At 37.1% G+C, this 12500-nt stretch overlaps 1 protein-coding gene across 1 annotated transcript in view; it reads left to right on the top strand.

Annotated features, from left to right (window-relative positions):
• The window catches only part of LOC138025908 (syntaxin-5-like), a 20288-nt gene that overhangs the window by 3091 nt on the left and 4697 nt on the right, over positions 1–12500 (top strand). Inside the window, exons 2-7 of the mRNA XM_068873050.1 lie at positions 304–383; positions 4499–4554; positions 5006–5076; positions 5355–5396; positions 6897–6971; positions 8355–8411. Coding sequence (XP_068729151.1) covers positions 304–383; positions 4499–4554; positions 5006–5076; positions 5355–5396; positions 6897–6971; positions 8355–8411 — 381 coding nt within the window. The remainder of the gene's footprint in view (positions 1–303; positions 384–4498; positions 4555–5005; positions 5077–5354; positions 5397–6896; positions 6972–8354; positions 8412–12500) is intronic.

Here is a 12500-nt window from a genome sequence, read left to right on the forward strand (position 1 = left end):
AATTACGTTAGTGACAAATTCGTCAATTCATAGAGGCAAGCTCATATGGTCCAAGCTGTTGAAAACAGATTGTTTGTTTGGATGTTTTATTTTGACTCAAGACATTATTGAACTTCCATTTTAGAGACTCAAAGCGAGAGTCCTGTCCAAGCCGAGATTTTTTAGTTTTGCTTTGTAACTGCCATGTTCACTCTCATCTAGAGTCATTACAACCCTCATTTTAAATTGTACAGTTTGTCTTTCATTAATACAGTGCACAATGTCTTTCTTGAGCTGTTTTACTAACGTTGACATTTTTCAAAGGGCAATAACTTTACTGGCAGACGGCTGGGTCATCAGAGTCCAAATGGACTTCAAAAGAGTCAGTTCTTTCTCATTGCCAAGTAAGAAAAAATAATCTCTGAATAATTATTTACATGTCATTCTGTATCATGTATTTGCCATTGTTGTAAGTTGTTAATTGACTGAAACAAGTACACTGTAATTCGTTATTATGCAGATCCAGCCTTCATAGATGTAAATAATATAGCTGCCTATTATTGGCTGATTACAGCTGTAGAGGTACACTACATGTATAACACAACCTCTATCATCTTTATTTGTACCGTTTCAAGGCAACAAGTTTTGCATTGTATCCCATATACCGTAAAGACTCGTGTATAAGCCGCACCCCAACTTTCAAGCATGATTTTGGAAAAAATAAGAACTCCAAAAAAAGCGCCGTTGTAAAAAAAAGTTGATCGTTTGTTCGCAGATGTTAACACCAAACTTGACCAAATCGAATGTTGTGTATTTGCAGCAACATTAATAACTTAATCAGCTCTGAAAATACCTTTTCAAAGCTTCTTTTTAATCAATTTCCCTATTCCCTGTGACTGACAACAGTTGCTAAAGCCCACAGTTGAAATGAAAACGATAGAATTTGCACAAAAAAGCGCAGGACAACAATGTAAAACCTTTGCTTGGTAACCACGCAGTCATTTAACGAGGGCAGTCTGGACATGGAAATGAAACGTTCCCTTCGTGGATATGTTTATCAAGATGTATGGAAGCCATCGATCAGAGAAAAACTTGTTGCTAAACGAGAGTTTAACAAGCCCATGGACAAACACGCTGTGAATGTACAACTGTAGTGAAGGGCAATGATACGGTCTGCCATTTGCCTCATGAGTTCTCCCAAATACCGTGGGTATTTTCTTGCTCGTAGTGGAGAAATCAGTGTTGACGTGACAATTTGTAAGCAGCTGTGTGGAGGAATGGAGATTCCATGCCAATTAGAGTTTAACTGCTCAAACAAAGTGCAAATGACACGCTTGGTGTGCATGAGTCGGGTTTAGAACCTGAAGATGCAAACAAATGGCTTCATTAGGAGCCACCATTTCTACCAAAAGTCGTGATCAACAACATCTCAATAAGTGACCATATGTTTAATTGTTAGTTACTGAAGGTTTTCAGTTCAATTTGTGATGCCCTACAAGCCAGTTTACTCCCTCTGAAAGCAATGGTCTCGTGTATAAGCCACACCCACGGTTTTTGGCCCAAAACTGAAGCAAAAAAGTGCGGCTTATACACGAGTCTTTACGGTACTGTATAAAACCTACAGTAAGTATCAGTGTCTGAGCCTTTATGTACAGCTTGTACATAAAGTACAGGTACAGGTTTGTACAGCTGTAGGTTTGTAGGTTTGTTGAGGATCATCTTTCCCCATCCTAAGGGGACATTAAGACTATATATAGATGTTCACTTACTGGGTTAGCGTCTACATGTACACGCATGTGTTAGTATTATGACAACAACTGGGCTACTACAGCTGTAAGTGGAGGTTGCCTGAATTATTTGGTGGTCTCCACTGTTTGCAGAAGTTAAGAAGAAGAAGGAGGGTTCATTGACTAGAAGAGTAACTGTTTATTGACTATTACAACATACTGTAGAAAATACAGGTACATTTGTACAACTCTGTCCGCAATAGCAAAAGCTAATTGAGGCGGATAGTGGTAGAATTGTCACAGTCCATAATACCTTAAATAAATAATAAATTACTTTACAAATTAGTTCATCATTATATTTATACATGAATTTTGCTTACCATTACTTAAAACATATAATTTACATCACTATTATATTTACATCAAATACTGTAATTGAGATACATACATGTAACAAACACAAGACATAAAGAATAGGTAAAAAGATGGAGTAACCAGAAAAGGGTGAGGGAGGATAAAAACGTTAACCTTATATAGCTTGAAAATCTCTTTAAATTTTGCAATGTTTTGCAATAAAGAAGGCACTTCAACCACTTTTGTCTGTCAAGTCCAAAAGTCCCAGCTCTGAAGGGGAAGAAGGCGTACAACCGTCAACGTGATAAAAATTCATCTGTGGAAAGAGGAATGGAAGATGAAGGGTACTCTACATGACTCATGGCATCTGACAGGATGCGGCGATGCGGATCCGCATACTTCACTGAAATCTGCATCTTCCGCATAATTCCGATATTTTCCGCATAATTCCAATATTTTCCGCAAAAAACAGAAGAACTATCTCATATTAGTGATAAAGCAGCTCCTTAACATCCTCAAAAACATAAAAGCCGAAGAAATTGACTGTTTTGAAACGCTTATTTTCCTGAACATTGAAGAAAACACACCATTTCGTTCGCAAGATGAAAATTCGTAAGAAAGATCGTAAGCAGTTTCCACGCATTTTTTCGCCAATGAGCCTGGGCACTAGTTTTTATTCCTACAATGCTTTCCATTGGACGAGAAACAGTTACACTTCAGCAAATGACGTGACTGATAAGAAACTAAGGGCGCGTTCGATTGATCGTATTCCGGAATAGGATTACATGGAATACACCCGGCGTTGTCAATCAATGGTTTCCGATCGATTGATTGCAATCAATACAATCAATAATAATCAATAACAATCCATTGATTGTTATTGATTTGTGCAACCAATCGATAAAAATCGATACTCACACTCGGGAGTCTTAATTGCTATTGATTACCATTGATTTCTATAGAAAATCATTGATTAATAATTCATTATGCAACTTTCTGGCGCGTGTTAGCGTGGGCGTGCTTCATTGGTCCCGGGCATATTTACACGTCCAGGGTAATTGGGTAATTCGATTGCGCACTTTTATCGTTGCACTTCAACCGGGATTCCCAGAACACACTTGTTACGGAGTTTGCTTGTTCCAGAGATGGCGAAGCAAGTTGAATTGTCAGTGCGCTGTGTAGTCAAGGGCTATCACGAATGCCCTTTTGAAGTGAATGTTCAAGATGTATGTTCTTGGCCTGCATGCGCATATTCAGACAGCATGACAGTGAGCGCAGACAAAAACAATTTAAACAACCAATTAACAAGCTGGAAGAGAGTGACACTGAAGAGACTTGAAGACAATTTTGTTCTTGTTTCGAGACGATCAGAGTCTAGTAATTTAAGTGAGCTTTTAATCGTGATAAGGGGTAAAAATGCTACAAATTTAACATAAAACACAACAAATAAAGATAACTGAATGGTTTGTTCATTCATATGGTGAGTTTTATTTAAGAAAATGACAAATTTCATAATCACTAAAAATCGATAACAATCGATGAAAATAAAATAGAAATCGATACTCACACAACTTTAAGTCTACGATTTTTATCGATTTCCAATACCAATCGATTAATTGTTATTGATTATCATTGATTATTATTGATTTTATCGATTATCGGAAACCATTGATTGACAACGCCTGGAATACAAGTTAGAAATCCTTCGTTTTTACGGAGATTCACATTAAAATGCTGTTTTAAACATATCTTTATTATCCTTGTTGCTTCAAAACACCAGACATACCGGTTTGAATTCATCACTTCACGTATTCTTATTCCGGAATACGGTGAATCAAACGCACTTTAAGTCAATGATCGAGGGATTTGCTCCATTATCTCCAAATTGAAACAAAATTCATGATGAGAAACAAAATTATTTTTTATCGCTTTATTTATTTTACCAAAAGTTGCGGGAAAATCCCAACTGCTAACCCTTTTATTTCAACGGTGAAAGCTGGTCGCAAATTGATGACTCCTCCATGTAATTTAATCACAAAGGGCAAAAATTCAGTCACAAATGCGATTGTATTGGTTGCAATTTCAATTACGGATTTACCGTAAGCATGTAAATACATTGGAAGGGCCTAATTATTAGTTCTATAACTTGTTTAAGTTTCCGCATAATATGGCCAAAAATTTCCGCATAATCTTTAATTTTTTTTTCGCATCCTATCAGAAGCCATGATGACTGTATGTTAACAAAAAGTTTTAAGTGCCAAAAGTTGATAGAAATGCTTAACATGCTACAAAAACTACTACACAATTAAGCATGGCATGTGGATTGGTTTTAAGACCTGTCACATGAATATGCACATGTGACACGTCTCACACGTTTTGTTACATTTAAATCCGTTAAATTGCATTTTACTGCAATAAATTCATTTGTATCTTGTCAGACACATTGGCAAAGACATCAGTAGCACTTTTGCAAAACTGGAGAAGCTTGCAATCTGTAAGTTATTACTTTTTCCCCCTTCCCCAAAAAGCTTTTACTAATTATTTGTTGTTGTTTTTTTCTGTGTTTGCACTTCTCCCTCATGCTTTTGGCCATAAACAATGGTCTGGGAATAACTTCTAAAACATTTTTATCATTTTATTGCTGTGATCATTATTATTTTTTAAAATCATTATTGCACTGTGTTTCTGTTTGCTCCATGTACGTATAATTATTATGAGTATCATACAGATTGAATGATTCTGTATTGTCGCCATTAATTCAACCCTTTGACACCCAAACTGGACCCAGACCCAGACCTATTTTACTCTGTCTCATGCCAGACAATTTTACTCATCAGTGGGGAACCCCCGGGAGTCAATGGGTTGATAATCGTTTTATCACACATACTGTACCCATATTCACATTCAGATGTTCTCACGAAGTGATATGTCTGGTTTTCTTTTAGTGGCCAAGAAGAAATCTTTATTTGATGACAGACCAATGGAAATCCAAGAACTAACTTACATAATAAAACAGGTTGGTACAATTGAAGTACAGACCTTATACATTTGTATTAGTATTAAATGCATTACAGTAATTTTACAGATCTATGTACTTTGTTGCTGGAGTTTGTTTTTAATTAATGTCTTCAATAATTTATTTATTTATTTATTTTTGTCTTGATTCACTCGTCTTGGTTCACTCATGCCTGAAAAATTATTTGCTGATTTAGCCAACATTATCGCTTCTTAAACTGCAATTACCATAACAGAGATCTACATGTAGTTAGAAATTATTGTCCCTTTGCATTGCAGGATATTAATAGCCTGAATGAGCAAATTTCACAACTACAAGAGGTGTGTATGTTTTTATTCTACATGTAATCAACTTTAAATTGATTGCAATGCTTGGTGTCATTCAATTTCCTTTTGCAAGGACTTCAAGTTGTTTCACCCAAAGAAATGAACATTGAAGTTGATCCTTGCTAAAGCACAGTAGTATCCCTGCTATAAAACCTTTAACAAACCTGCAATATTGCTTTGCTTTACCAACATTGTAGTTGCACATAATTTATTACAGAATACCTACTGCTTTTACATGTAATTAGAAGCGGGAGGAAAAGGTTGTTTGATAATTCAATGAACTTATGCAGTAAGGGCTTTAAAGAGACAGTGCTACCTTTGTTATCACATTTTTGTTAGAATTTTCTTTCCTTCTCAGATGAGAAGGTCAAGCTTCTCTTCATACCTTTGTTTTCGTGAACACTGGGGCATAAGTGTAGCCTGTGGTGTCATGTTCCAACCAACATGTTGAAAAGTTCTGAATTTATTAATGATAACAGTTGCATAATACATGTAATTAACCTTTTGAGTCCCAAGCTGGCCTGAACCGGCCATACTTAGTATTTTATCTGTCTAATGCCAGACGATTTTACTCGTCAATGGGGAACCAATGGGTTAATAATAGGAGTCAGTGGGTTAATAATAATACTTAGACAAGGAGAAGAAGTTGTATATGTGCTTCGTTGACCTGGAGAAGGCATTTGACAGGGTCCCAAGTAAGATATTGGAGTGGGCAATAAGGAAGAGATGTACATGTATACCAGAGGCAATGGTGAGAGCAGTGATGAGTTTGTATGAAGGTGCAGAGACAAGAGTCAGAGTTGGGCTAGAGTTGTCCGAGGAGTTTGAGGTGAAAGTTGATGTGCACCAGGGGAATTACTTACCTGTACAAAATGTACATGTATCTGCTGTGATGCTTCGTGTGCTGTATACTAATGATGGGGAGCAGGGATGGTGATTGCACTCACCTTCCACCAATGTGGTCCGGGTGCGATTCTGGACTCATGGCCATAATTATGTGAGTTGAGTTTGTTGTTGGTTCTTTAGTCTGCTCTGAGAGATTTTTCTCCGGGTTCTTCGGTTTTCCGCTCTACTCGAAAACCACCATTCTTAAAATTAATTCCAATTCGATTGGATGCAGGACCTCCCTGAAAACCACTTTTCCGTGAGTGGAGCTTCCTGGGTACAATGTAAATTCATCATTACACGCTCTAATGTTAATACATCATTACACACTCTAATTACTATTAATTTTTAATTAAATAATAATGGTGAAAATAAAGCAATAAACAATTACATGTAAGTCATTCTTTTAGTAGCTTAAAGCTAAATTGACAATAGAGTGAACCCGAACAGTGCTACAAAAGCATGACAAGTACATGTCAAATAACAAAGTATCCATGCCTACTCATTATTACACTACATACAGGTAACAAAATGGTAGTAAGTGATCCATGTATTTCTATCATGTTTAAATACTGCACTACGACTCTGACTGCCTTTTTTATCTGTCAGCTTGTCAGATCCAAAGCTAATACACAAGGCAAACATTTGCAAACTCACTCTAGCACTGTGGTTCTCTCACTGCAAGTAAGTACAGAAAACAATGCACAATAACATTAACAATGACAACTACATGTACTGTGAAATACATGAAAGATATTTTAAAACTGATTTGTAACCAGGTGGTTGCATGGTAAAATATGAAAATGTTACACTAGTTAAAAAATATTATAATCATTGAAAAAAGATCACCAAGAACACCCCAAGAAATCTGCACTTGCCGAACATTCTTTACAGTCTGACCACCCTATCTCGTGGGAATTGTCTGTAATATTACGTACCAGTCCCGGTTGGCGAACCCGACGCCTCTTAGAGGCATGGGAAATTAACACATGCAAAAGTCTGCTCAACCGCGATGATGGAATGTACCTGCCCCAAGAGTACAGGGCCTTGGAGTTATTGGACAAGAACTGATTTTATGATATATTCTGTTTTTTATTAGCATCTACGCAATTTTAAATACACTTGTCACTTCGTTGTATATTTTTATTACCCCTGAAGAAGGCTTATGTTAGCAGCCAAAAGTTAGGATTTCAAGATCTTTTTTCAATTATTATAATATTTTTTTAACCAGTGTAACATTTTCATATTTTACCACATGAAAGATAATTTTTATTATGCATCGTCAAATGGGAACTCAGGAAAATCGGAGCCCCAGATGGGATTTCAACCCACAAGGATTGGTTGGTTGCCACTCTGATATGCCTTAATGTTACTGCATGATGCAGTTATCGAGCTGTTATTGCCATGTGACTGCGCGATGCAGTTACATGGGTAAGAGACTTGTATACATGTATGGTTATCAAATAATAATAATAATAATAATAATAATAATGATAATGTGACAACGCGATCCCTGGTAGTGGGTTCAAATCCCATCTGGGGCTCAGATTTTTTCCGAGTTCCATTTGATGATGCAAAATGACATTCTTTCATGTGTTTCTTACATTAACAACTACTGTATCTGCAATATTATTATTTGCAAGAATTGCAGGAAATGTCTTCACATGAAGCTTTAAGTACCTGTACACGTTATGGGATTAGTTTCTAAAGATACTTTGGTGCTGCACTGGTGTGGAGTAAAACGTAAAATACCTGTTTTTATCAAAGAAGTTCTTCATAAAGGTGCATTTGAATTTACAGTAGATTTCTGAGGTCAATTTAAAGAAGGGCTACATGAATTCACCGTGACGAAGAGCTAACACTTGAAGCGTCACGGTGGCACAGTTCTAGTGGCAGTTATTATTATTTTATGTTACCTTTATCCACTGGTTTGATGAAACCAAATTTAGGTACACTTGACTTGTGACCAAAAAGCCTGTGCTGCAGTTTTTTTTATAAAATTACTTATATTAATAGAAACTTGAGCTACAGTACAGTATCCAACATTTCATTTTCTTTCTCTTTCAGTCAAAATTAGCCAGGATGTCAAAGGATTTTAAAGGAGTATTGGAAGTCAGGACAGAGGTAAGAGCTGCCGTGTTTATGTAAGATATTTCTATCGTCATGCTCTTAATAGCATAACGAAGGAGCTGCATGCATAGCTGTCATACACATACATTCTTGCATCTTGGATAGTCGGATCGATGCATGACTCCTTCATCAATTATTTATCTTATGGGTGTTAAGACTGGGATCCAGCAACATGTAAACCGTGTACATGTAACTGTGTGCTGCACTTCAAGGCAAAGCCCACAGACTAGTCCCCTTAACACTCGTGCCTTCTACCTCTGTGGACCCGGGATCTCATCCTAAGTCCGTATGTGGGTTGAGTTTCAGTCGATCTCAACCTTTCTTCGAGGGTTTTTCTCCGGGTACTCTGGTTTTCCTCCCTCAGCAAAATCGACTCCCAGCCTATTCAATCTGGCTGTTGTGCTGTGCTCCGAGGTCACATGTGAATCATGTTCAAGGGTGTTCAAGAGCACCTACATGTAGCTGGCCGCACAGCTGACCTTCGGTCTGACCTCGTTGAGCTGTTCCCTTAGCAATTGAATCTCGATTAGCATGGCATCTGACAGGATGCGGCGATGCGGATCCGCATAATTCACTGAAATCCGCATCTTCCGCATAATTCCGATATTTTCCGCATAATTCCGGTATTTTCTGCAAAAAACAAAAGAAATACCTGATATTAGTGATAAAGCAGCTCCTTAACATCCTCAAAAACATAAAAGCCGAAGAAATTGACTGTTTTGAAACGCTTATTTTCCTGAACATTGAAGAAAACACACCATTTCGTTCGCAAGATGAAAGTTCGTAAGAAAGATCGTAAGCAGTTTCCGCGCATTTTTTCGCCAATGAGCCTGGACACTAGTTTTTGTTCCTACAATGCTTTCCATTGGACGAGAAACAGTTACACCTCGGCAAATGACGTAACTGATAAGAACCTAAGGGCGCGTTCGATTGACCGTATTCCGGAATAGGATTACATGGAATACAAGTTAGAAATCCTTCGTTTTTACGGAGATTCACATTAAAAATGTCGAACACCTGCTAAAATGCTATTTTAAAGATATCTTTATTATCCTTGTTGCTTCAAAACGCCAGACATACCGTTTTGAATTCATCACTTCCCCTAGTCTTATTCCGGAAGACGGTGAATTAAACGCACTTAAAGTCAATGATCGAGGGAATGGATCGCGCTCCAAAGGTATTACAATTTTGCTCCATTATCTCCAAATTGAAACAAAATTCATGATGAGAAACAAAATAATTTTTTATCGCTTTATTTATTTTACCAAAAGTTGCGGGAAAATCCCAACTGCTAACCCTTTTATTTCAACGGTGAAAGCTGGTCGCAAATTGATGACTCCTCCATGTAATTTAATCACAAAGGGCAAAAATTCAGTCACAAATGCGATTGTATTGGTTGCAATTTCGATTACGGATTTACCGTAGGCATGTAAATACATTGGACGGGCCTAATTATTAGTTTTATAACTTGTTTAAGTTTCCGCATAATCCGGTGTAATTTCCGCATAATCAACGCATGTTTCCGCATAATATGGCCAAAAATTTCCGCATAATCTTTAATTTTTTTCCGCATCCTATCAGAAGCCATGGATTAGCGATTAGCAGGCCAGATCTTCTATGTATAGCATCGTGCTGGAGTGTGGACAGTCCACATGGGTTTACTTGTAAAAGACATCTGAAAGTCAGAGTTTTTATGAGTTCTATTTGGTTTCCAGATATTTAGAAGATAAAACTTATCAGCTGGCTTTTTGCAACAATTCAATAGTCATGTCGATGAACCATATAAAAGCAGGTCACTAAAAACTATGGACCACTTTCATTTTAATGCCGACCACCTTTACATTCTTTTGTATTTAAATGTATGCTAATTAGACCTACTTCCCTCATTTTGAAACAAATATTCTTTCGAAATGTGCACGCCGTAGCGAGGCTAGGAAGGCATACAGCAGTATTGGCATTAAAACAAACAAATATTTTATTTGGCCGCTATTATGAAAGAGGGCAATGCTCAATGGTGCAGTTCGGAAGTTATGTAAGGTAAAAAAAAAACAAAACAAAAAGAGCAGTAGACTATCAACCTTTGTGGAACGATTATTGTGCTGAAGCAAGAATCCCCCTACAGGAAGGAGTTCCTCTCCACTAACTGAGAGAATAATATCTAGTGAAGTGGGTAAGTGGGGGAAAATATCTTGTGTTTGGATAGTGTTTACAAATAAAATCAATAGGTCATCAAGCAAAAGTAGTAGTTTGCTTTGGTACAGGTTGTCGGATAACGGATTGGTGAACATCGCTTAGTGTTTACAAATAAAATCAATAGGTCATCAAGCAAAAGTAGTAGTTTGATTTGGTTGTCGGATGGGAAATATCATGAATCTACGAAAGGAAGAGTGAAACACCACCATAGCGACAGCGAAAACTGGTGAAAACCATTCTTTTAATTGATGTGGCGTAGTAAAATTTAGCGCTTCACGTACTTGTGACCTCCCTCTTAAAGTTTGCTAACATGAAGACCGTGAAGCAATTTAAAAATTGACATCCGCGCGGATGATGCTCGTACATTGAACATCTGGCAGAAAAATAAATTTCGGGCATTTCCAACATACCGCTGCTGGGAGTTCTGTACTCACGATGTCATCATGTTGGAAACATGCAAGGTATTCATTAATCTTAATCATAACTTTCAGAAGACTGAATGCAGCGTTTTCTATTTTTAGCTGCTATTGCTCACAACATAGGCTTGAGTTTTTAAGAGAGTTAGGGTTAGGCTAAATCGGTGAACGAGATTAAAAGTTTCTTACTGAACCCCAACACAGCCGGATATAATTCCCAATTTTTGACACATGGCTACAATACCAATTAACAAAGAGAGAGATAACATGTGTTTTGCAATAGTTTAACGTGTTAGTCAGTTTATCTCAATATCACTGAGGTGTAAAAAATTCTTATTTGGGATCCTTTCATTCGGTTTTGTGTTCGTCATGTTTACCCTTTGTATTACATGTATATGGAAGAGGAGCATTAAAACGACTGCCTCGAGGCAGAAGGAGATTGAAATGGTTTGCTTGATAAGAATCATCGTAATACATTAAAGTAATTGGACTCTCACAGAATTTTTAGAAAATAGTAGCGGCTCGAAAACCCTTGGATTTTTCTTATTCAAACAAGAATTTAACCTATGGATTTCCTCATGTTTCTCATCGCTCATTTCATCCCTCCAAAGAGCAATAGCTCTGTAAAAACAATTTCCATCTCCTCTGACAACGAATTCTTTCCTTTGAGGAGGTATATTTCAGGAGCCATGAGTCGTTTACGCAAGACGTAACTAATAAGAAAACAGCCTAGACACAGCTAAATACAACTAAAAAGGCTTTATTGTGTTATTTCCTTCATATTTATACCTAATTTTGTAATATTTCGAGGCCATGACGAGATGTCAATTTCACAATAAACTTTACGCAAGCAAGGTTAATCCGAGTAAATTTTAGGTCATAATTCACGGTTATTCAAACAAAAAGTTACACTTGCCACGTATCAACACTGCCCATTTCTGATAAATCTATGTCGAAAAGAGCGTTGATCTCTCTTCAAAATCGTTTTTTGGACGTCGAAATAAGTTTCCGCCATACATTTTCTTACAACGACTTGCAGTGTTTGCCTCCTGGCGATCCCATAACTCATTCATTGAACACACTTTGATTCACAAAACTGGTTCGCTAGAAACAGGTCGATAGGAGTATTTGGGCTATGCAATAATGTTTATAGTGGAACACACAAGAAGGAAGCAAGATCTAGAAATAACGTAGAAATTTCTCCTTACCTTTAAAGCTTGCTGTTCTCAAAAAAAAAATATCTTTCCACGTTATCAAATACTTTTAGATGCGAGGTTTAAAGGAGAACTGAAGATAAAAATGAAATATTTTTTTCTTCGCCAAATTTGTCGTGCCTGACTTAGTTAAAGGAAATATTCGAGTATTTGAGGGGTTCCTTACATTTTGACGTTTTTATGAGGCCAGAAAGATCCGTATTGGTCACTCCATGGAAGTCCGCCATTTTGGCTGTACTATAGCAGGCTTGGGCGCTATG

This window comes from Montipora capricornis, chromosome 12 (genome assembly GCF_036669925.1).
Source record: "Montipora capricornis isolate CH-2021 chromosome 12, ASM3666992v2, whole genome shotgun sequence".
NCBI classification, from domain to species: Eukaryota; Metazoa; Cnidaria; class Anthozoa; order Scleractinia; family Acroporidae; genus Montipora; species Montipora capricornis.